This window comes from Heliangelus exortis, chromosome 9 (assembly GCF_036169615.1).
Source record: "Heliangelus exortis chromosome 9, bHelExo1.hap1, whole genome shotgun sequence".
Taxonomy (NCBI): Eukaryota; Metazoa; Chordata; class Aves; order Apodiformes; family Trochilidae; genus Heliangelus; species Heliangelus exortis.
In genome coordinates, this window is record NC_092430.1 from 11,217,165 (window position 1) to 11,241,813 (window position 24,649).

The 24,649-nt window shown below is 37.4% G+C and overlaps 1 protein-coding gene and 1 long non-coding RNA gene across 12 annotated transcripts in view; one reads left to right on the forward strand and one right to left on the reverse strand.

The window, feature by feature from the left end:
* The window catches only part of LOC139799780 (uncharacterized), a 28,929-nt gene extending 7,504 nt beyond the window's left edge, over window positions 1-21,425 (reverse strand). The window contains exons 1-5 of one of the 3 annotated variants that reach the window (XR_011727465.1): window positions 20,979-21,425; window positions 18,573-18,724; window positions 14,796-14,896; window positions 9,961-10,138; window positions 8,878-9,013 (exon numbers count right to left, since the gene is read on the reverse strand). This is a non-coding gene — a long non-coding RNA (uncharacterized lncRNA). Of the gene's footprint in view, window positions 1-3,866; window positions 10,139-14,795; window positions 14,897-18,572; window positions 18,725-20,978 lie in introns of those variants that run through there. The other 2 variants (XR_011727464.1, XR_011727466.1) reach the window with 2 other exon arrangements.
* The window catches only part of ZBTB38 (zinc finger and BTB domain containing 38), a 45,963-nt gene that overhangs the window by 12,062 nt on the left and 9,252 nt on the right, over window positions 1-24,649 (forward strand). Inside the window, exons 1-3 of one of the 9 annotated variants that reach the window (XM_071752116.1) lie at window positions 9,358-9,495; window positions 10,177-10,404; window positions 14,555-14,664. Coding sequence is in view for 1 of the 9 variants with exons in the window: in XM_071752114.1 (XP_071608215.1) it covers window positions 23,165-23,188 (24 nt within the window). In the remaining 8 variants the exon portion in view is untranslated. Of the gene's footprint in view, window positions 1-3,867; window positions 4,007-9,357; window positions 9,496-10,176; window positions 10,405-14,554; window positions 14,665-20,643; window positions 20,744-21,486; window positions 21,640-22,200; window positions 22,327-23,024; window positions 23,189-24,649 lie in introns of those variants that run through there. The other 8 variants (XM_071752118.1, XM_071752120.1, XM_071752119.1 and 5 more) reach the window with 8 other exon arrangements.

The following is a 24,649-nucleotide window of genomic DNA, read 5'->3' on the forward strand; positions in this document are numbered from 1 at the left end:
GAAAGGGAAGATAGTAGGACCGTCAAGGTGAAGACACTTTAAGTCTTTACTGCCCCTCTACCTGGGAACTCCCCCCACACCCCTGCCCATGGGCCAAGTCCAAGTGTACCTATTTCTACCACAGATGTGTTTGTGCCTGTCTGTTGGTCTGGGTTGTGGACTGTATTGACCTCAGACTTGTGGACTTACTTCTCAGCCAGACCTTGGCTTTCTCCTGTCACTATGGACCTCACTGGTGATCATGAGGCTGCACTTCACCCTGATATGTAGACTGGCTTCCTGGCTTGACCTCAGCTCTGCTCTGGCATTATGGACCTGCCTTGCAATCATGAGGCTGTGTCTGACCCTCATCTGCAGACTGACTTCTCAGCCTGACCTTGGACCTGCCTCATTGCCATGATCTTGCCTGATAATCTAGTTCAACTCTGGGTACTACCCTTAGCCTAACCTACTGTCTTATTTTGGGGCAGCAAGATGGTGTCTGGTGAGGCCTCTGCTCTGCTTGCTGTGATGTATGTCCACTGGCACTGGTCTCTGACTGCCTCCTACCACTCTAAATTACTTGACTGTGTTGAGGTGGCAGTAATGATGAAGATGTTGTTCTTCCGGGAGCTGCTTCTCAAAAGAAGCAGTCCTGCCTCTTCCCCAAGCACAGGTGCTTGTTTCCACCGATCTTCCTTGTGCAAGGTGCAGTGGTGTTTGTGCACAAGGGCAGTGAACCAGAATAATAAAGAAAAGTACTGAAGTTGGTTCTTGCAGAAAGAAAGACATGGATTTACCTGGGGCAGGAACAAAGCACCAGTGCTGAGAAAAGTGGCTAACACAGCTTCAGCCTCAAGTGTTTGTGGATGTCTGGCTGAAAGATCACAAAGGTTAGGGGTTTTGTTGTGATCACACAAGGTTTTTCTGGGATTCTGGGAATTAGTGTGACCCAGGCTGAGGTTAGCAATGGCATGTCTCCCTTTCTCTCAACACCTAAACTACCTCAGGCATGAAGATGCTGCTGCATTTACACCCTTCCACTGGCAATAGAGATGTATCTGTGGTTGTTTAGGCCTTTCTTACGTAAGAAAATAAACCAGTAAACATAATTTTCTAGACCCAAAGATGTGGGGCACAGGGTTTATTTTCAGTTCAAACTGAATGAGGAGGAGGTCAAAACCTAAGTGTTCTGTGCTTGACTCTGCCAAATTGGTTGTGTGAGGATCAGCCCATTTAGTACTGATTGATCCTTTGGGGGTTTTCTACTGCCCAGTCTTTTTATTGTTCTTTTATTATTCTTTATTTTTCTGTCAGAATCGACATGGAAGCAATGTCATGACTTGCATGTATCTAAACCAGCAGTGTTCAGAAGATAATAATGTCTGAAATATTTAACTCACTAAGTGAAATCTCCAAGTTCTCACTGTTGACCATAATTGTAGCAGGGAAGACTAAGCCGTGCTCTTGATCATAAGTTCTCTCCAGATCTGGATTTAGGCAGGCTGAGGAAGCTTGCACTGCAGTTGATTACTCTGGATCTGCTTCATGTCTTTAGTTTCCAGTTGTGCTAACTTAATTTGTATTGAGTGAGGAAGTTTTCATAAGAACTGATAAGCCCAGAAATGCCCATCAAATAAAAGGTATCCTCAGCATAAGCAGTTAAAAAAAACCTTTATGAAGATTAATGAAGCAAGAAAATGGTAATCATCAAGACGTTACTTTCTTCTGCCATTAATATTGAGGAATCTGTTAAGGCCTTAATGAAAATTATTTGCTTTGAGACTACAAGATACATCTGCATAATGATTGTAGTATTCTGGAAACTTATGAAGTTCCAGAATTTATCAAATAGCATGGATGTATTATGGATTATTGAAAAGGCAATCTAAAGTGTAGTAAAACCTAACAGGCATGTGAAACAAACTGCCAGTGTAAGTAAGGAGCAAGTGATGAATGGGGTCAAGAGTGGAAGAAATACTAAATATTATTTTTGTCTGGAATTGAGTCCCTGATGCTTGGTAAAGATCAAACTGTTGTATATTTTGTTGTGAGCTGTATTAAATTATATTAAGATTAATGAGTGCGACATTAAGTGTTTTCCAGGATATTCAATAAGGAAAGGAAGCCAAATGTTTTTTTTTCCAAGACCTGGAAGTCCTCTACTTTTAAATTTGCACCTGACTAATCAGTAAGAAATTCTTGGTGCTTATAAATGATCTTGCAAAGGTTCAATGAGAATAAAAGAACAAATGAAAGTCACCTGCTGTTAGTCTACAGCAACACTATTTCCTTCTCTGGTGAGCTCTTCTTCAGAGTAATTTTAACATGGTTTTGTAAACCTTTTATTGTGTTTTTATCTGACATTCCACTTCTGTTTGTCTGACATTTCTTCCTTGTGGGTTAACCCACTTGTGCATGTGGCTCTGGGTTCTTAGTGAATCACTTAACCTCTGTTTTTTTCTCTTTTCATCCATAAAATTAGCACAATAATGCTAATTTATCACAGCCTATAGTTAAGCTCAATTAATGTGTGTAATGATCTCTGAGATTGTTGGCTAAAACATGCTGTAAAAGTGTATTATTATTGTTAATAGAGCCTTTTGTACAACTGCACTATAACAGTTAAAGTACTACTATTGCTCACTAGCTTCACTAGCTTTAGTCCAAAAATTTCATTAACATTCGTAAGGACTTAGTGGAATACAACTTCTGATAGTGTTTCCTCTGAAACATTTCTATTCCTGACTCATTCATACCATCAGAAGAACAGTTCTGAAACACGGAAGAGCTGCAGAGTTTGTGCAAAGGGAAATGATGCAATTTCAGAAGCTATGTAGGACGGAAAGCTTTTTAAACAGGGACTCATTTACACTGACCTCAGTTCCAGCTGAATTAGTACAGACTTCAGAGAGGATTTGTCAAACAGCTTTCTTAAAATGAGGTACCTGTCTAGTTGGGAATGTAGAGAGTCCTTAACCATGAAAATTTTGTCAGTGTAAGAGTGGTAGTAAACTAATCTCCATCTTTACTTCTGGAGGGAACGATCAGTAGTCTGGATTCATAGTTAATGCTCTTGGGTTTTGGTTAAATATACAAGCTGAGCAGTTGGAAGATACAGGTTTACACCTCCCCTCCCATTTGTCAGGCACATATGAAAAAAGAAGGCAAAAGCTTCACAAAGGGCTGGTTGGGAGAAATGTTTTGCTCAGATCTACTAGCCTGAAAGAGCAGCACACACTTAGCAGCGTCATCTGACCTTGAGCAAGTAAGCTTGAAATAGAGTTTCTGTTGCTTTGGTTCTGCCTTTGTTAGACAGTTTGGAGCTGAGACAGTCGGCTGTACACATGCGTTTTAGGAAGAGATAGGAAGAACAGGCTTAGGAAGGATATTTTTCTGTCCTGTTATGTGATATTTGATTTTATCAAATGCTAAACAAATTTCTTGGAACTTACAAACACGTTGTTTTCTGTTGATGTATTTCAGCTTCATACCCCTGCTTGTTCTGGTGCTTGTATTATTCAAAATTGAATTCTCACTATTTTTAATAATGAGAAATGTGTGTTTTCTTGTCTTTTATTCAAAATAGCTGAATAGTCCCTACTCAAAATCTATGGGAATAAAAAGATAATATGTGAGAGAGACCATGTCTACAAAGCTGATCCTGCTTAAAGTCTTACGTTTCAGAATTAACTTTAATCGGGAGTTTATAAAAGGAAGTTTTCTGTTGATTTGAAGATGTGAAATGGCTGAAGTTTCTTTTGCAAAGAATAACTTTTATGTTGACTGCACTGAGAAACTTGTTTTCCAACCTAATTCTTATTGCACTTCTTGTCTGCTGTTTAGTAGTAAGAACAATTTGAGTAAAATGTCTGTATATCTCTCCAGGATTTTATGTGACCAAGTGAAGGCTCTTTCCATATCAATCTCTGAGTCTTCTAAATGAAAAGTCTGCCCCTTAAAAGTGGAGAAGAAGAAATAGGTGATGTGAACATGGAAGTGCTGATCAACATGAAGGAAGCACTGGGTAAGTGTAGATATGGGCATCAAGGAAGTTGTGCTTTTACTACAGAGTAAAATAAAATTGAGAAGAACAGAGTAAAAATTCAATACCTAAATTCACTAATCAGGCAAATTAGCCAGGAGTGACAGGAGACAGAAATGTGAATGCTTAGGCATAGTGGCTGGCAACAGTTTAGAAAGCAAACAGGACCTTAGGAGGTATAATTGGAGGAAGAGACCATGCTCATCAGTAATTAAAGCAACTATTCAGAGAGAAAGCAAGACAAAGCCACTTGTTATTGCTAGCTGTTTTGCGTGTCATGTTACACAGAAAATACAGAAATATAATCTGTAACTGTGACTGCAAATATTTTTAAAGGCGTCACTTTATTCAGATTCTGTGGATAGACTTAAAGAGTTTTTAAAGAAACTCTCTTTGCCAGTTGTTTACATTGAATCCCAGGTGTTCTAATCCTCAGATTTTATAGAGTAGTAGACTGTAAATGGCTTTTGGAACTGTTTCACAAAAAAGCATCTACAGCGCTACAGTGTATCTTAATACATGACTCGTCTGCAGTTCTTCAGTTTAGGCAAACCCATGCTTTTCCATAAAGCAGATTCACAACACGTTGCTGCAATGAAGTGTATCAGAATACATTTAATAATATTTGAATATTTGCTGGTTTTGTAGGATCTCAGGATTTGCCTTTTATAAGACAAACTGCCTTTAAATGCTGCTCTTTTAATTCAGTAGTGCTGAAAAACGTCCCTGTCTAACAGGATAGCAGAAGAACTTGCATCTTAAGACAACTTAGGTATTATTTTGATAGCCTGTTTATGTGAGCGTGGCAATTAAGAATGAAGGTGTGTAAAACATGTATAGGAGTAAAAAAGAACAACTGTTTTCTGTCCCAGCAAATAATGGAAGCATTTGTTTCGCCATGCAGAGACACAGAAGTAATTGTGGGAAAGCCTAGGAAAACTGTCAGCACTCAAATGATTTAGTCTGTGTCCTTGGGACAACTTGAGCTACATGTGTACACAACCTGGATCAGGTATAGAAGTGCTTTACTTTGACTCTAGAAAGGCAAACTGTTGAAGGTTTTATCATCAGTCTTCTCACTCCCCTGTCACTCCCCTGTTGTTTTCTAAAGCTTAACAACAAATACTTGATGTTTCAGTACTGAAAAAAGGTAGCTTCTGCATCATGCAGTAAGCAGTAGGATTTTGGACCAGCAAGTTCACTTCTAGCCTGAATGTCTGAATATGGATGCTTTCCTGAACCTTAGTGTTAGGTCAGAGAACTTAGTTCATGATTAAGGGTTTCTTTTTTCCAAAGTAATGCAAATTTCAAACTGAGTGTTCATCAACAGTGTTTTTTTGCAGTAGCTCTAGTGAAATGAAGAGACAAACATACTTGATGCAGCTAAATTCAGAGGCTGAAACAGTTATTCCAAGAGTAGGTTTGTTGAAAGGCTGTAGCTGATTCTGGTATGCACTTTTGTAAACACCCACCCTGGATTCCCAGCTGTGCTTCATGTCCCCATGTCATTGCTTTGCAAAGATGGTATCAGAACAGTTGACTACAGTTTCTTCAGTGCTGGGACTGATTCTATCCTTTGTTCTCTATATGTTGTTCATTTACTTGACAAACAGTTACAAAAACCCCATGAAAGTACTGAGGTAGGAATGAACCAGTGAACCCAAGTGTATGTATGTCTGTTCATTAATTTATATATTATTAAGCATATAAATAAACAAACATAATTCCCACATCCAGGGTGTCTTCTGCATCTAGAGGGACTGTTCTCTTGGTCCATCTTGGGCCCATGTTGCATACAGATAGAAGTGAGATGAGCCATATAAAACTGAAGGTGTTTGTCACTTTTTTCTCAAAGTCTGCCAGTCTTCTTTCCGATATATTACTGCTACAAGGTTGGTCTTTGGCAGAATTGCCAGTCTACCATTCTGCCCCCATCTCCTTCTTAGGATGACAAGTTGTGACAATGCTTTCAGCCAAGCATCAGTACAGTTTTAGGTACTTTACAAAAGTCTTTCTTCCTACACCCAGTCTCCTTTTGCTTCTGTTCTCAAGTGATCAATCTGGAGGACTAGGACTTTTCTTCTCAGAAACCACCTACCAGAAGGTGGAGGCTGCAATGCAAAGTGACACTGGGAGTCCTCATTCTTCACCAATTTTGATAAGCCGTAGTATGTGAGGAGAGATTAGATATTGTCATAAATAAATGCAGTAGAAGTATGCTTACAAGTAGGAAGCTTCAAAGTGGGAAAGGTTACAGCACAAGTGGACTGGGAAGTCTAGCAAGGATACTTGCAATAACCTCACTTTAAGCTGACTGAATCAAGAACTGATACAAGCTCAGCATGGGCTGAGATAGTCGTGACCCAGCAGAGGCACAGAATTTTGAAGTCATGAATCAAAAGAGTGAGTGCCTTGGGACTATAACAAATCAGGTTAGAGCTTACATCTAAGTTTCTGACTGACAAATAACATGCAATCTGAAAATATCACTACCTTGAAAATTTGGCCCTACTTTGTGCAACCTACAATTGCAATTTTTTGAATTATTTACTATGTCATGTATCATGCATCTGTAGAAGGGCCTAGAATCTGATTTCTGAGCTGAAATTACATTGAGTCTAAAGCAAAATCATTGTGATTCTAATCCTGGAAAATTACTGCTAGGCACTGAAAATATCTCATTAATGCACAAGGTATGCATAAAGATCTGGACAAGCTCACTCGCCTGTTCACTGTGAGATGTTTATTCCTCTGCTGCATTCACTGTCAATAGGCTTTTAATATTTCCTAAATCACACAACCCAAACCAACTTGCTGCGTTTCTCCCAGAACAGTACTTCTCCAAGAGAATGACAATGATGACCTCAAGAATGCAAGAATGGATATATTTATTGTGATACTCTGCTGAAATCTGTATTTCCCTTCAAATCAATGTCTTTAGACAGATGCATAACTTGATTTGAAAACTGTAATATTATACTTTCTCATAAACCTAACAGACTGCTCTATGAGGCCCAAATCTTCCTTTCTTGAAATCTGTAGAAGCTTTGTCATGGTTTCAAACAGGGCACAACTAGCTTGATAGTATAGATTTAAATAAGACATGGACATCAAAAACCGCTCATAATTAATCCATATTTAACATTCTTAAATTTAAGCTGGTCTCTAGTGGCATGTATATAATCAGACAGCTCTTTGTTTAAAAAGCTTGAAACAAACAAAAAAGATCCAAAGAAAGGGTTGCTAAAATCCTAACTTATTTTGTAATCATGCATTGGAATAGCAGTTGTTTTTGCTGGTCTGGTCTGCCTTTCTGCTGGCTGGGTTCCCTTTCTGTGTGACAGATGTGCTATTTATGGAAGGGGATTCTGAATATTTTAAAGCACTGACTGTTCCGATCATCTCTTCCCAGTCTTTAAAATGAAAGCAAACAAAATGCCAGATAACTTCCCAAAGAAAGACCTCCAAATTAGATAGACACCTATTTATCTTTTAAAAAAAGAAAGAAAAGGGGGAAAAGCAAAATCAGATTGTCTATTTTTTTAACAAGAAGTGAATATGTAAACACAGCAGTTTAGTTGCTGCTGTGCAACATTTTCTGATTTAATGTAATACTTGATATTAGTCCCCACTGTTAGAGAGACAAATTGCAGGATGCAGAGGTTCATAGAGAAAGAAAGCAGCCACATTTTTCAGCCACATCTTTTCTTGTCTGTATTGGCAGGTTGAGTGAAAGACAGTGCTTCTCTGTACAAATCTGGCCTCAAAAGGATCAATTTATTTCAGCAATTGGCCAGAAAATATTTATACATATGGTAAACATTATTTACCAAAAGAAATCTTTTTTTGAAATAGTTTCAGAGCCAACATGTGAATCGTCACAATTCTGTTCATATGTTGGGTATCAGCTCGCGGTATTTGCCAGCTGAGAGATAGGAAGCTGTGAGAAGTCACTGAAATAGCATGTGGGGGATTCTGCTCTCTAAACAGGTAGATGTTATGGTTTGTTTTACCTCACCTGATGGTTTAGCCTCCTGGGAAAGTAATTCAGGTTATAATAAACTGCAACATGGTTCTCTGTCTCCCTTTAGAGATACGGTGAAAATGAAAATAATTTTTGCTTATTAGGCATCTAAAAAAATTCAGATTATCAGGTTTTAATGCTTTTTCTCTATATATTTTTCATTATATATGCAAAATATTTTACTGTATTTTGAAGTTTTCCAGAAAATAAGCCTTTTATAACATTTATAAAAACCTAATTCCCACAGCCTCTGCAGAGGGTGATACCAATTTAATGTATGCGGCTGAACAATGTGAATACTATTAATCTCAGAAGGTAACAGAAAGATGTTAAGTACGAAATGTGAAATTTTTAGTTGTTATTTTTGCAGCTGTGGTTTAATGTTTCAAGCTTATTTTTTTCTTAAAGATGACAGCGCTTTAGTATCTGCATTGACCTCCATGATGTCAGAATGTCATTGTGCAACCGTAGCTAAGAAAAGCCTCTGAGAAAAAAAAAACAAAGGAGCTTTGCATCTTCCAGTAACATGAGATGTGAATATACAGTACGTAGCATTTTGGAATTCATCCTGTGGTAGTGAGTTGTTGCTTTCAGTTTGATTAAACAATCATTGTTTCGTTTTCCTTGCTTTGACAGTGAGTATGCTTGTACGCTGCTTAAGTCTTCTTAGTGCTATCTAGGTCAGTATACTTAGGATAGCTTTTATGTTCTGTAAGTCTGACAGATGCCATGCCTGACAGATCACCACCAAATTTTCTTTTTTTTATTGTATCTGAAGATAGAAAAATATTTTATAATTAATTAGAATTGTATACCACATAGCACCTACCGTTTCTGCATTGCAGATATATTTAGCTCTAACACTGCTTGTGGTTAACAGGGTGTAGCGTAGACACAGACAGCTGATCATGCAGTCAGACCCTGTGCTTGTGTGGTTTGTCAATACTGCTCAGGATTTTGAAGGACTGTAAAAGAGAGAAAACAGAAAAGAGAGAAAAAAAATGTTTTATTTGTATGAACATTAGACCTTTAGTTATGCTTTTTTTGCTGTTATTGTATTTTTATTTTGTTTTTCAATTCTGAGGCTGAAAAATTAGGAAAGCACAGCAAATGCATCCAGGATTTAATACGTGCGACGTGAAATCTTTCTGCATCGAGAGGATGTGGCTGTAGTCAATCCAGCGTTTCTCCAATAAGCAAGAAGATTGTTTTGTTTTCCTCAGCGGGCGGACTCAGCCATTGCACAGCCAGATTTTGATAAGAGTTTGAAATGACTACTACTGTATCATTGTAGAATTTGGAGTTTGCTAACAGTGTTAGTGACTGGAGCTCATCTTGCATCACCAGTTGATGACAATTTTCTTTGTTCCCTCCCACCCACTTGAACCAAGACTCTGTAGCTGATACGCAATGTCACTTACAACATTAATCAGATACTGCATTTAAGGTGAGCTGTTCCTTGCCTCCTCCCTTACCAGAGCTGTGCTGCAGTATGTATCTTACTCCTGCAAGCCTAAAATGGCAGGCAGGATTAACGTTGCTTGTGCTGTGTGCATGCTGTGTATTGAATTCATTATACTGTGCCTAGTATCTCAAATGTGAGTATGTAAATGGTCTGTGTGCCATGTCATGCAGTAGTGAAGATTGGCTTGTGCTTCATTACAGGCTCAGATATTTGAGCATCACCTTAAGAATTCCTTTTTCATTTGCAATGTGGTGAGTTGTTAGCTTGTCATCACATTCAAACTACATTATTAGCCCTTGGAAAGGAGAAAAGAAAAAAAAAAAAAAAAAAGCAAACTGTGCTTCCAGATGGTGTCACCCTTTTTCTTCTTGCGTTTACTGTAGTTTAAATAATGTATATTGTATTGTTAATTAATGTGAATATCGAATTAAAGCACTTGAAACTTACATATTTATTATGCAGGTAGGAGGCACACATCGAATCTATTTTTAACTCTTACGCAGTCCACGTTGTGCAATGGGCTTTGGTTGTTGAGTTTATATTTTCAGCTGTGATATCAATAGGCTGATTTTCAGTAAATGTGACGAGTGGCCTTTGCAGTGGTCAGCTTCAAGATTTGAACCCTCTGAGGAGGAGAAAAAAAACCCCAATCTTGTGTTGCAGTTTCAGAAAACCTTGGATGAGGACATTTTTTTTTTCCCACTCCTGCTTTCCGTATTGATAAACTCAGTTCTCCTGATCACAGTCTATTCAAGCTGCTTCCCATCTGATTTTAACAACTGCTTCTTAAAAATTCTCAAGAAGACCAAGAACAGAATTTACTTCCATCGCTTTACATAAAAATGGCTGGGTGCATTGCCATGCTAGCACTGCACTAAGTGGTACACACAGGTAGGTTGAGATTTGCATGTTTTACTGATTTCTTGGTCAGTGTTGCAAGAACATGAAATGGACTTTGGAATGTAGCTTTCACTTAAAAATGCATTAAACTGTTAATGAAAACAACCTAATATTGAATTGTTGGCTTCACATATTAGCATGACAATCGTTCTTATCTGTTTTTTTAAAAATCTATTGTGAAAGTAGAGCAACCATGTCTGTTAAAATAATCATATGTACTAAGGGCGTGGCAACGCTTATGCAACAAAAGAATTTTTGAAAATCCTATTGATTCAATTCCATTATAAACCTGACTATAAGCATTACTAAGCTTGCACTTAACATGCAAAAATAAAAATTGAGGTAGATAAAAATGAAAAATATTTAAATTCCGTTGTAAGCGGTTTTGTTTTGTACGAAATCTTAAATAAAAAGTAATATGCTTTAATGCTTATATTTTCAATATTAGCTACAAAAATAAGCCTACAGTATTTCTTTTTATTTTAAGGTAGGATGGCTTTAAAGAGAGAGATTGATATAGATGGCCCTGTCAGTTTAAAACGAGTATCAGTTCACTGCTGTGTGTTTTACTTCATACAAAAAAAGGCTAGGAAATAAAAACGTAGCAGCCGTAGGCACAAAAACCTGAATGTAAGCATTAAGAACAAAAAGAATTATGAGTATTGTATTACTTACACCAACTTTTGTAATATATTTGTTTCAGATTAATATTGGCCCAGAACCAGTTTCCTTGGTAACCAAATCCTTGTAAAAGGTGCAATAGTAGAGATACAGAAAGATGTTACTCTCTTTAATAGCAGTATCACAATGCAAATTGAAATTTTGCAGTTGATTCCTTTCAGTTCTAAATGAGAATCTGATCTCATTTTGTTTCCATGCGGCTATAATTTCTCAAACGATGCTATGTTTATAAAGCTGTACACAACAAAAAACTGTTTTATTCCTGTTTTGAATTGGTTGCTTCCAGAAATGTACCCTGCATTCTTTTCTTTTCATTTAGCCTGGTCTTGTATGTAGGTCAAGGTTTGTACTCTGTGTGTAAACGGGATAGTTTTATTATCACAAGTATAAAAGTATAACTGAAATATTTAGCAGCTGAGAAATGTAGATAATGATAAGTATGCTTAAGTCTTCTTTCACCTTTGCCGAATTCAGCCACAGTAATGCTAATAAACCTTTCTCTAAATAGTGGAACCATTCTGAAGTTTGGGTTAAGAGCTGTATTTAAGCATACGGGAGCAGAACTTAAACAAGCCTTTATAGATAAGCTCACTTGTGGACTGCAGTAGTTTGCAGACCTTACAGATTTTGCAAAATATAATTATTTATTTCCATTTTTAGCTAATATTTTTAACAGTATCAGTAAAATTAGATCTTATGTGCACCAGTAACTGCTTATACAGAAGCAGATGCTACTAAATGTCTGCACTGAGCTTACAATGCAGTGTTTCTCCCTATGAATCTCCTTTGTACACGATTTGAGAAATTCTCACTACTGAAATGAGACTTCTGCAGCAGGGTAGCCATTTTCCTTTCATGTCCTTGACTGTAAATGATATTTTCAAGTATATTTTGCATGGATGAAGACCCAGCACTGAAAATTAATGCAGTGAAGGTATTTAGGAGCACAGCCAATTATCAATAATAGCCGTGACAGTGTCAGTAATATCAAATTAATTCTGATTTCTTTCTAAATGTACCAGTTCACTGCATTCCAAATAAAGAGTATAACTGTTCAAGAATATGACTTGTCATCTGTCTCGACAGGCCAGTGCTTAATAAAAATGATAAAACTATTTGATTCATAATTAAGAGATTAATTTGACGCAGTGCAATACTCCCCTGGTTCCACCTAAAGAAGCAGAACTGAAAACGTAACAAATGGCATCTCTCAAGTGGCATGTTAAAATTTACTTTTCTTTGTTTGATTTGATTTATTTCTAGTTGTTTGCTTCTGATGAATATTTTCCTGTCTGGAATGTTAACACGTAGTGCGCCATTGCATGTAGTTATCAAAACTGCATTTTGTTTATTTCTTGTGTGGTTATCTTTAAAGGAAGTTGCTGAACAGATGCTATGTAGAGGCTATTTATTGCTAGTGACATTTATCTTTAGAAAAGATGGGGCACTTGGTGATAAACTGTTTTTACTACATCTTTGTGTTCAAACATATCCACTCCTGGCATTTAAAGAAAGAGCAGCTCCGTTACGTAGGCATGCTTTTCTATGGTTGTTTTAAATCCATTTGCAAATTTGCTCTTTTGTTAGGGGGTGCAAGTCCTCTTGTGTCTAATATAACTGAACTCAAGTGTTTTCTTGAGTCTTAGAAAAACCTCATTGACAGCCTGTGAATGGTAATTTCTTCAAGCTAAAGAAACTGATTTATTAAGGAGGAGTCTAGCAATTAGCGTGCTGTTTCCAGTTTGACTGTTAACACTGGCTTGCTGTATGTATTTTAAAAGGTCGTTACATTTAGCTAATGCAGAGTGTCAGAATGTTATAGCCAGAGGTGCTGTAAGAAATCCTGTGTAAACTTCATCTGTTTTATTCTCTTTGATGGTAGGTCTAGCTGAGGCATTAGGAGCAGATGCAGTTTTTCACACCTCCAGCACAGCCTGCAACCGCTATTGTTGGGGGGAGGAGGGGTTGGGGTGTTTTTTCAGTTTTATCATAAAAGTCTAATTGTTGATACTGGGGCCTCCCTTTTATAGGGAGGAATGTGTTAATTTACCCATGCAAATTCAATTTTTGCCCCACAGAAAATCTATACAAAGAATGAGTGAAAATTAAATCAAATTAAAAATCCTACTTGCTTTTTAGTGACTTTCTTACTAAGCTTACTTTTGCCTCTAAACTTCAGTTTGATTTGAAACTGCAGGTCTCTCGGTGTGAAACTACCTGTGTTAAGATAATACTTGTCAGACTATTAGACAGATTCAGGAAGTAATTAACAGGTACCAATTAACCCTTTGGGGGCACATGTTGTCTTATCACATGTATTGCTTTATTATGTTTTAAAAGGGCTTTATTGCGTATAATATTGCATGCAATAATAATGCACCAAATTTGGGGATTTTAGCTTTGGTAAGATCTTTTACCTATCAGCTGAGTCATAAGGCCTTATCCATAAGATTTTGCTGTTGCGCTATGGAACAATTTAAATTTTTTTACTATCTTTGAAACAAAACCCTGTTTTGAATAACTTTTACACTTTTACATTATAACCTTATTAGGGTGTTTGATGTATAAAAACATAAAATCAGGATGTCTGACAAAGAGGAATAGTCATTTAAATGGAGAGATACAGGAAGTGTGTTCCAGAGAAGAAGAATTGCCTAGAAATGTCATTATCACAGATACTGTGATGATGTCTGACCAAAGGAAAAGTGGCAGAATGGAAATAGAAAAAAAAGACATTCTCAATGCCTGCAAAAAAAAAAAAAAAAAAAAAAAAAAAAAAAAAAAAAAAAGCACCAAACAAAAAAAACCTAACCCAAAACAAACCAAAACCACAGCCTGGAGGCTTTTAAGATAAAGGGTAACTTGTAATTGGTTTCAGCCATTTATGTGGAATCAAGATAGATGACTAGTAATGATGCTTTTTTCTCCCTGTACCATGATTTAATTTCTAAACACGCAAACTCTGAAGATAATCTTAAAATACTCCTGTTTTCCACTTGCTTCATCTTACGAAACTTAGGACCAAACTAACTGAGGAAGCTGTGAAGCCTCCTGTCTTGGGTTGATATCATATCAGATAAATGTGTGAGGAATAATTTGGATATATGTGACCTGGAGGCAGAGAAGTAGAGCCAAGGATTGGTTTTAGTCTCATTTTTCCAGTGAACCCAATGAAAAAATATTTTAAACTAGAAAACATCCTTACATTTCTGTCTAGAACATATTATGAAACTGTTTGCACTACAGAGGTCAAACCACAATAAGGCAACACAAGCAGAAGTATTCACAAGCAGTTTAATTAACAGTACTGTTTTATTGTTGCTGTGTTGTAAGCCTCCCACATGTAGATTTGGAGTCCTACTGCACTCCAGAGAAAATTCTTATTACTTACACCATGTATCTGGAAATTAGTTACTTGTCTAATAATTTAGCCATTAAATTTGGATTTTCCCCTTTGCAGGCTGATATGCAGTAGCCACAGAGTTCACAAAACTACTGAGAGGGTTTTGCCGGAAACACCTGTCGATACCACTTTTAAAAGACTTTAACAGAAGAACAAACTGATTTTAGGTGGGTAAGTTTATGGGGTGATTATACCAAGCTGAAATATCTTTAAAACTCACATAGAAATAGTGGTAAAATATTTAACACTTTAAACCCACTACAATACATGATTATTTTTACTTCAGTTAAAGATCTACCTTTTTTACAATCATAAGAGTTGCTCTTGCTATGGTTCCACATTGTTTTATTCTCACATCAATATTGTTGGATTTTTCCAGTTTCTGTTGGATTTTTATCACTATAGAGGTTGGACAAACAAAGTCAGGCAAAATGTATCTATGAAACAGGTTGTTATCATCTCCAGTGGTCTGTACAAATCAAACATATTGGCAAGCAAGCAAACCTCCTGAGCTTGCCAGAATATTAACTTTGGATCTCAATCACTATTGTTCGTTACAAGTCTGTGCCATACAAGAGAGACAGAGGAATTCTCTTAATGCCAATGCCCATTTCTAATGCTTTTTTGCTTTGCTTAAGCTGCATATACAGTTCATATAATCTCTACCTTTATATATCAATGGTAGTAAAAAACCTCTTGAATCATGAGTGTTTTAGGAATTCAAGAATAGTATTGTGATAAATAATCACAATATTTCAAAATTAACTTTACATTTTGCATGGCTTTTTCAACTATTAGCTATGTCCTTTCTTTTTACTGTGAATGTGCAATAATCATCTTGGTTAAAATAAATGTCCTGAGTAACTGCTTTAGATTTGAGAGATATATGTGTTGAGTGAAATAATAATTGAAATCCTGATCAATTCCTTAATTGTGAACACAGTTTTTTGTATCATAGAGTAGAATTTGTGCTAGAGAAAGAGAGTAGTTTCATTATTACAGTGGCACTATTTGCACAAATTTCTGTAGGAAAGGGTTTGCTGCATCGTAGCCATTAATTCTGTGATACCTTGTAGAAAAAACTAAATAAGGCTGCCCAGGAGAATGTAAGATAAGGAACCAAATTATAAGAAAAACTGAACAAAACATAAAAGCTCTCTTAAATTCATAGAATATCTCAAAATGCTTTCTCTACTTAAGTTTACTTTTAAGACACAAGGTTGTCTGACATAGAAAACGGTAATGGATTTTCAGAGACAGTAAGATGACATTGGTGGTTTAAACTATTCAGTGAAACAGTAAAATTAGGTAAATTCAGGTTACCTGAACTTACAGAAGCAATGGGCTACAAAACCTAAGTAACACCTATTTTAAGTATATTATCATAGAACACTTGCTCAGTATATTTATGTAGAATACAGGGCCATAACCTGTTTCCTTGACAACCACATACGAATAAAAGGTACATTAGCAATGCTGCAGATGTGTGTCAGTGAATGCTTATTAAGCAGCCAAGTGCATTTACATACCATGTGCTCACAGTAATGTATGCATTTTGAAAATCACCATATAAAAAGGTTTCCAGGCATGGCCCAATGTAAATTCTTAATACTCAAAGGTCCTACCCTAAAAACCTTGTGTTTTCAATGGACATATCTCTTCTGTTTGGTTGGTTGGTTGTTTTTTTTTCGTCATACTTAAAAATGGACTTGGAATAACTGGACAAAATTGGCATGGTAGGCTTGGTCCACATATTGAAACCACACTCCAAGATTCTGAGTACTTCTAGCAAAGCCTTAAGACCATAAAGTATGAATGGAAATGAAGGTTTACAGTGTCTTTCAGAAATGTTCAGGCATTCTAAATTTGACTCTTGTACCAGCATTCAGAAGCAAGTATGAAGTGACAAAGAAAAGTCACTAAATAAAAATGAAACTGGTGTTGCTTGCAGCACTCTCATTCTATGTAGCTTTTCCAGGCAAAGAGATATGACCAGTTGCTGTCTTCTGACAGTCATCAACAGAAAAAGGCAGGGTGTGAAATAAAAATTATAGAAGTCAAAATGGCAGTTGTTCATGGACTTTTAGGGTAAGATTTAGATGTCACATTTAGGCAGTACTCATGCGTTCTGTGCAAGTATTCTTTTCTTTTATATTCCTGGATTTAAAATAAGCTCAGATATATTAGTTTTAAAAATTTGTTAACTGAATTCACCGAGTTTATGTACAGGTTCTAGTTTGCCTTTCTTAAAGTACTCATTTGTGTATGATATGAAAAGTGTATACAACCCTTTGGGTTAACTATGTTATCCCAAGATGAGATATCATTAAGAAATTAGTCTAAAATGCTCATCATTAAAAAGACTGGAAGAATGGGAATCTGCAGATTCTGAGCTTAAATTCAGTTGGTGTAATCTGAGAAGCTGCTTGTGTGACCAGTAGCCTAATTAAAACCTCCTTGAAATCAATTAAAAGGTTCCCATTGACTTTTTTGGAGTGTGCCATAAGAGAGAAAGCTTCATGCGTCACAATGTGACTTAGCAAATAAAGATTTCCCTGCCAATGTTAAACATTTCCATAACTCTCACTAGTCAAGTGTACCAGAACCTAGTATTAACTCCAGATAGTTTGAGCCCTATCACATGAATCTTTTCATAATCCTGAGCCATAAACATTGTTGCTATGTACCATCACATGCTACAAAGGGGTTTGGGAAGTTCTTAGGGAGATGCAAGTCAACTGCTTTTTCTGTTACTTATAATTTATTGCTCCCCACCTGAGCTGAGCTCACTGTCAGGCCAGGATTTGTGCCTGGGGCAGTTCACGTTGGTGGCAGAGCATGGAGCGCAAACCAGAGTTGGAGCCATCGAGATTTTCTTCTTAATGCCAGATGCTACCTGCTTTTGCTGCAGTCCACTGCATGACCAGAGGCACTGCTACAGCTTTTAGGCTGGAAACATGCAGCAGGATGGAAGAGGATGAGTAAGGCAGTAGGGCTTGGGCTGGGCTGCTTAGGTCAGCACAAAATGGAGCTTAAGAGTATTTAATAGCATACAGCCAAAGTCACTGTGTGTAAAGTTAGTTGCCATAATAAATGGCCACATTAAGTTGATGATTCCAAGTAATAGTTATCACTTGTGCAGTGTTTTGAACATACAAAATTTACTGATGTAACAGCAAAACCAAAAATATTTTACAATGTTTTAAGGAATACTGGAGATCAGTGGTGGGCAGCTTTAAGACAGTTTTAAGACTCATTCTAGCTTTTAAAATGGCTGTGTGTCGCTCTCTAGGAGATCAGCTAAATCAGGTGTTTCCAGGGAAAAAGATTTAGTTCTATTTTAAGTCTAGCATGATTTAGTACATCAGCTGTAGTAAAGGGCAAGAATGACTGTGCTGGTCTAGCCCTCTGCACACCTGACTGAACGTAACTGTGGCCCATGAGCGCACAGCTTGGCTGCTGCTCCTGTGCACATTGGTTCAGATATTCCAAGGATGTTTCCTCTGAAAATTGGAAAATGGGAGGCTAGGTTTGACTACTTTTATTTTATCTTTCTAATAACCGAATGGATAACAATTACCGGTAGTAATTGTCCAGAATTAACAAAAATAAAATGTATATAAATTTCTACATTTGACAACAGTCAGCAATAGAAAAATATTTGTTGTTGTCACTCTGCAAATGCAGCTTCGTGACTGCAATTGATCTGTCAATTAGATAGTCCTAGCTAAGGGCTATCATAGCTAAGGGCTATGATATGTCCCAGAAGTGTAGGAGGCTAAAAAGTAGCTTGTCAGCAGTACATAAAAAATGAAAGACATAAGTGGAAAATAATACTGATATTGTTCACAGATAGCAAGATGTAAAGTCAGCTGATTGTAGCTTGTAGCACAACACAATATTTTATGCAAAAGAAAAATCTGGATTCATGTCAGTTATTATTGTTGTTTAGTTTTCTTTTTTAGACTGGTAGAAAGACAAACGTATAGTTATACTCTTAAAACTGCTTATATGTTTTCTGTTTAGTGTTAATGGGACTCAGATTAGGCCATGCCTAAATTGAAAGGCAACATACCTTGGAGAAAGACTTTGGTGCACATGCACAGCTCACATAGCTTGAGAGCCAGCTAAGTTCTGCTAGGCTCCTCTCAACCAGACTTGGAGGAGCAGGCAGCTGCTGCAGGTCTCCATAGCGAGGCTCTTCCTTTCCTCTCCCTCCACCTGATACTGAAGGAAAGGAGAAGTGTTACACAAAGGAACTCTTTCTCTTGCTCATGTGACACAAAGCAGTGTGAAGCCACTTTGGGCTGCTGGGTCCTTCTTGCACACCACTTGTGAGTGAAGTGTTGGTGTGCCTGAGGGGCAAAGAGGAGCTGCTTTGACCTCTACAGCAGCATCACTGAATGCTTTGACCTCAGCAGTGAAAGCAGTATAGAAGATAGTCCATCCAAGAGTTTTTCTCATGGATAGGCTGCTCTGCTCAACGCACTAAGGGAACCAGTCAAGCCCTGGCCAAAGTCCTGTCACTCATGAAGAATTTGCAAGAGTTGGTAATGCTATATATATGGTTTCCTGCTGCTGTTTAAGAACTGAAACTGCTTAGCTAGCAAGGAAGATTGGAAGAGTTTTTTCCCAGGCAGTTGGAAATTCTCTTAAGGATACCACATTATATTTACAAAAGTGAAAGTATCAGACTTCAGCAAAGCATCCAAGCACCACCACTTTAATAACCTTGGAACTGTTTAATAAGTTTTAAAGTAAAAATTTGCTGACAGTTTTCTTTATACCTTGCAATTTTACCATATTAGAAGAGACTAAGATCATAGGTATAGATAGATTTATAGACACTAAGACTGCCAGAAAATCAAATGGTCAAGTACAAATAAATAAGCATCTCTAGGTTGGAGTTATCTGCTATACAAATTACACTTATGCATCTGATTTTCAAAACAATTTACTAAATTTTAATTAAGAATCAGGGGAAATTCATAACCTAGTTTCTTTAAATTTCTTTCATGTAATCTAGAAAGATGCTGGTATTTATTGTTGTTCAGCAATGCATTTCTTTGTTTTAAGGATTACAACAGGTATAATTTAATCCATATTATTGTTATGGACAACATAGTTGTCACAAATACTTATGGCACTGTCTCAGATAACTGATACATATTAATATGTACATATGCACTTAATACCGAAGAAAGGATAATTAATGAGCAACAGACAAAATCCATGGTTGAAAGTAACCTACATGAGAGTATGAATTTCTGGAGGTTGAAATAAAAAAGAAGGTTGTGAAACTTCGGGAAGCACTTTGCTTTTACAGTCAATATCTCTGTATTCTTCAACAATCTGTTCCACCTCCCACAGCTGTTCGTAAACAGCTGCTGGAAAGAACAACTCAGTTTGTTATGATATAAAAGAAACATGTTTTTAGCAAAGAGTGAAAGCTAAAAATATACAAATTGCTTCAGTAGGTGACCTTCTTTATAAGAATTCCAATGATCCACAAGAAGTATTTAAGCTCTCCACAGAGATGTATTTCTAAAATCATCTTTCAGTGTTGATTGTGTAAAACAGAGAAAGAAGAGTGCTGTATAAATCAGTCACTGAAATTATGACAGCCTGATGAGAACAAATTTCTCTCCTTACCATTTAAACAATCACAGCTGCGTATGATAGTGCCAGGACAGACTGCTCCAAAAAAGATTTCCCAGCTCCTTAATAATCAATCATATATTTTATGTTGCTCTTATACAGTTTCCTCAGATGATAAGCAGCATTTATCATGAAGGAGCTCTAGCAAAATTTCAACTTCCAGGCCCTCTAAGGGTGACAATAATAAAATAGTTCAAGCTTCTGAATTTTAATTTTTTCTGGTCTAAAATTAATTTTTTCCTACTATTCAATGTTTCTAATGCATAGGCTTAAGATTTGAAACCAACCTTACTGTCCAATGAAACCTCATACACGGCAGCTTGTAAAAATAAACACAGGTTAGCCTTGGGCAAAATTAGTATTTTCAATCAACCTTTAAGAAAAAAGCAAATTGCCTATTTTTCTAACGTTGTTTTTCACCTGTATCAAAGCCCAGCTTTTCTCTAAGCTTCATGATTCCAAGTAGTGGGAAAACAGGTTTTGCTGACTATTTAAAGTGAGAGGCAGAAAGAGAGAGGCTCTCTAGGGAGGCTGTGCCGAATACATTCGAGCACCTGGCTAAATGAAATCAGCTACTTCATTATCTGGGTAAGCATTTCTTAGTGCTTTTGGAGCACTAATACTATTGTTGCACTTAATTCTTGAGTCAGTAAATAATCTGAAGTAACCAAAATTAGCGAATAAGACTACTGGTTAAAATAAACATAGCTGGATGAGTTCCTGTACATGCTTTTGAAGAAGATAATTCATATAGTCAGATATGGGCAAGAAGGTAAATGTGGCTATAGTTAAGTAACTGCATGTAATTTACTTCAGATCTTACTTTTCTCAGGAAATATTTCAACTCTTCTTTTTAGTGGAAAGTAGCAGAAGTTATGCACAGAGCTACGTGATTCCATAAATGCTTTCGGTTTCTTCCCAAGATAAAGGCTTAGAAGGAGAGTAAAGCAATCCAAACCTTTTATTAAGTTTAAGAGGAATTCTAAATGATGTGGACAAAACTGCATTGATGACCACGGAGCAATGGGGTTGGATACAAGGGAACACTGTATTTCCTCATCTTTCTAAATTTACAGTCCTTGCACATAAACAACTTGGCTGATACGCTCAATATCCCATCTGGCTGCGTTAATTAAGCACAAAAAGCATTTGCTTTGAAATAAACGCATGAAAAACAACGCAGCAGTCAGTAAACGAAGGAGGAAAGCCGGGGTGCTGGGCTCAGCCTGCGTTTCACAAGCCACAGGCAAATCCGATTACCAGGGATTACCGGAGCAAAATGGCGGCGGCGCCGTCCTGCCGCCCTCCGCCGGGCCCGCGCTGCGGCGGGGCGGGCGGGCGCCACGGGCCGCGCGCCGCCGGGAAGATGGCACCTGTCAGCTCGCCCCGCGCGCCGTCCCCCTGAGCTGCCCCGGCCGCTGTCCTGCTCCCTGACAGAGAAAGCCCCAGAGACATGGTTCTGTGCGCCAGGTAGCTCAAAAACAGTGAGTTATTTTATGTTCGAGCGTAAAACTGTGTAAGCGTTTCTGTTGCTGCTAGGAAGAATGGTATTGCGGGTTAATGTGCGTTGCTTCTTCGGGTAGAGATTTAATTTAGTGCAGGGCACAGTTATTACCCCAAAACAGGAAGTGCCTTCAAGTTATCTGCAGCTGGCGGGGTGCCAAATGTTTGATGTCTCAAGGGGCTCCGTTTTAAAAGAGACAAATGTACTGACGTTACCGTGGTGCACCAGGACCTTGCATTTTTATGCAATTCGTGCGGGAATAAGCGACGGTCGCGCTTGCGCCCCGCGGCTGCGAAGAGCCGCGCTCGGTCCCTGGTGGTAACGGGGAAGGGGTCGGGGCTGGCCCGGCGGGCGCCCAGCTCCCCCGTGTGGGGAAGGGTGCGAGGCGACGGGACCGGGGGGGTCACCTCCCCGGGGCGGCAGCTTCAGCGGGGACACGGACGAAGGGATGGAACCCTCTGATACCACAAATAACCGGACGTGCAGCGGGAAATGTTTGTTTTGTTTGTTTGTTGTGGTTTCTTTTCTTTTCTTTCTTTTTTTTTAAATTATAATTTTTAAAGCAAGGTCAGTTACAGAGTGCCCGGTTACAGAGACAAGGACTTGCTTTGGTTTTTAAAGTGAGAAACATCACTTAATAAAAAGCATAAGCCTGCTCTGGGCACTGGTAAGTTTTTAAAGTCTGTTTTCCATGTGATGAGAAAGATAGTGTGAAGTAGGAAGTGAGAGGCTGAGTTGGGGATGCTAATAACAGGAAGGATTTACAACTGACAGAATGGTTCAACTGGTGGCATCCAAGATCTGATAATACTAATATATATTCTAATGTATATTCTAATAATATTCTTATGCTAAATTTCACCCCCTTGGTCTCCCCACCCCTCCCAGCTGTCTGAATTAAAAGTTAGGGGTAAAAGGGTGAGGCTGAAAAACATTTCAAGTCTGTGCTGATCATAAGGCTATAACAAATAGAAAACGTAAGTATTCTGTATTAACAGGAAAGAATGTAAGGAGGAAGAGTCTAAAAGAGAAAAAATACAAATGTACTTGTAGAAATAACATGTAGCTACGTAGACTGGAGCACTAAGCTACATGCCGCTACAAGCTACTCAGCATAATTAGAGCTCATTAAAACTCCCCCGCATGCCTGAGGTTGTAAGGAGACTAAAGGGGCGCTGGCTGATGCAGCCCTGGGTATCCATACTGCCCAGATGGGCTGGTGAAGTGATTCCGTAAAAACATATGGAGCTACCATCACAGCAGTGATGGTTGGACCACAGGTTTACAGGTCGGCAGGGATCAGGATGCGGTGTATATGTACTTGGTTTTGTTTGTTCATGATGCCTAGCCCTGTTTCTCCTCTAGAATAAAATTGTGACCTTTAGGAAAGTCAGATACAGATCAATGTTCCTTCTCAGTTGGGGAAGCAGGCTGGAAACAAAACAGAGATAGCCTTCAAAGTATGTTAACAGAGTGGAATAAAGCTGAACATAAAAATGTTGTGAATGTATTTCCATAGTGTTATGGTGGTAAGTACCAGAAAATATTAGCATCTTTCAAATCCCAGTAGAAATGCATGGAATAAGAAAACAGAACTTTTATTACAGTTTTTCTAGTCTTTTCCTGTTTTTTCTTTTGTCTATGTACTAGCAACTGACTTTAATGTATTTCTTATTGATTCTGCTAGCTTGTTTTTCAAATGTAGGTGGGAAATTAGAATAAAACAATATCTTCCCATATGTAATGGGGTACACTTACCTGGTGGGTTGCAGAAATTAAAAACAGCATTTCTAGATTGCAACAGTTTTCTTTGGTGGTAAAAATTTTATATTTGGTATTTATTGGCAAGTAAAACTTATTGTGATCTGCTTGTTCACTTCAGAGGAATAGGAATATAAAAATTAACAGTAGCTTCTTCCTTTTGCAGTGTTTATGTAGAGCTGGCAGCTCTCAAATTTTATATTCTAATTAGTTGTGTCTTCTGTGATGTATAAGTAGACAAATTCATGTCTAGATGCATCAATCTGATCTTTCCACTAGCTTTTAATTTTTTTTTTTGTCTTGGAATGGTATTTTGTTAATGTTTAATCAATCTACTAACCATTACACTTAAGTTTCAGATTAATATTTAAATCTTACTTCTCAAAATGATGCAACATCTTGTAATGATGGATCAAGTCTGTTACTGTTTTCACGTAAAATCTGCAAATAGTAAGGTAACTCCCAATCAAAAATTCTGCTATCTATAGTTGCACCAAAGACTATGAAGTTTCACTACAAAGATACTGTTCAAATTCCTAAGAAATTATTTGTATCTGTATTGAGAATAGAAAATATGAAAATAACACACATTTGTGTTGGAAAAGAATGGCTTAGTAAGCTGAAGAGTTTTGTAGACCGTTAATAGGTCAAATAGTATTTACTTATGCTTTTGGCAACATGGGAGGAGAAAATACATTTTATTTTTAAATTATGTAGTAAAAATCATACAAAAGGATAGTAACATCCCAAGTGGACTTTCTGCTGTTTTAACTGAAACTATTATTATTATTATTATTATTATTATTATTATATTAAATTTCAGATGTTGCATTATTAGTATTCAGATTATTAGTACCTCTGTGTGTTGTGGTCTCAGTAGAGCTCCCTTGGAAACTGAAGAGCTGGCTTTCTTTTTGCAGTATGACCTGCAAATGGAATGTAAAATATTCTTAAAATGTTCCATTTGTGTGTGAGCTAGGTGAAACGTTCTGATTTTATAACATTTCAGACATTTTTCCACAAATGCAAGAAGCAAGACAGATAAACGGCAGCGGAGAATCATTACACATGTGAATAAATGGACTATTCAGAGAATTAAAAGAGAAGCAAAAAGTGTTGATTCTGGAAATCAATTTGTACTGGAATTTTTCTGTATAACTTTCCAGTGAGATTTATTTGGTATGGTTTAGCACAGAGCAAAAATTTTAAATGTTTAAATAGCAAATTAT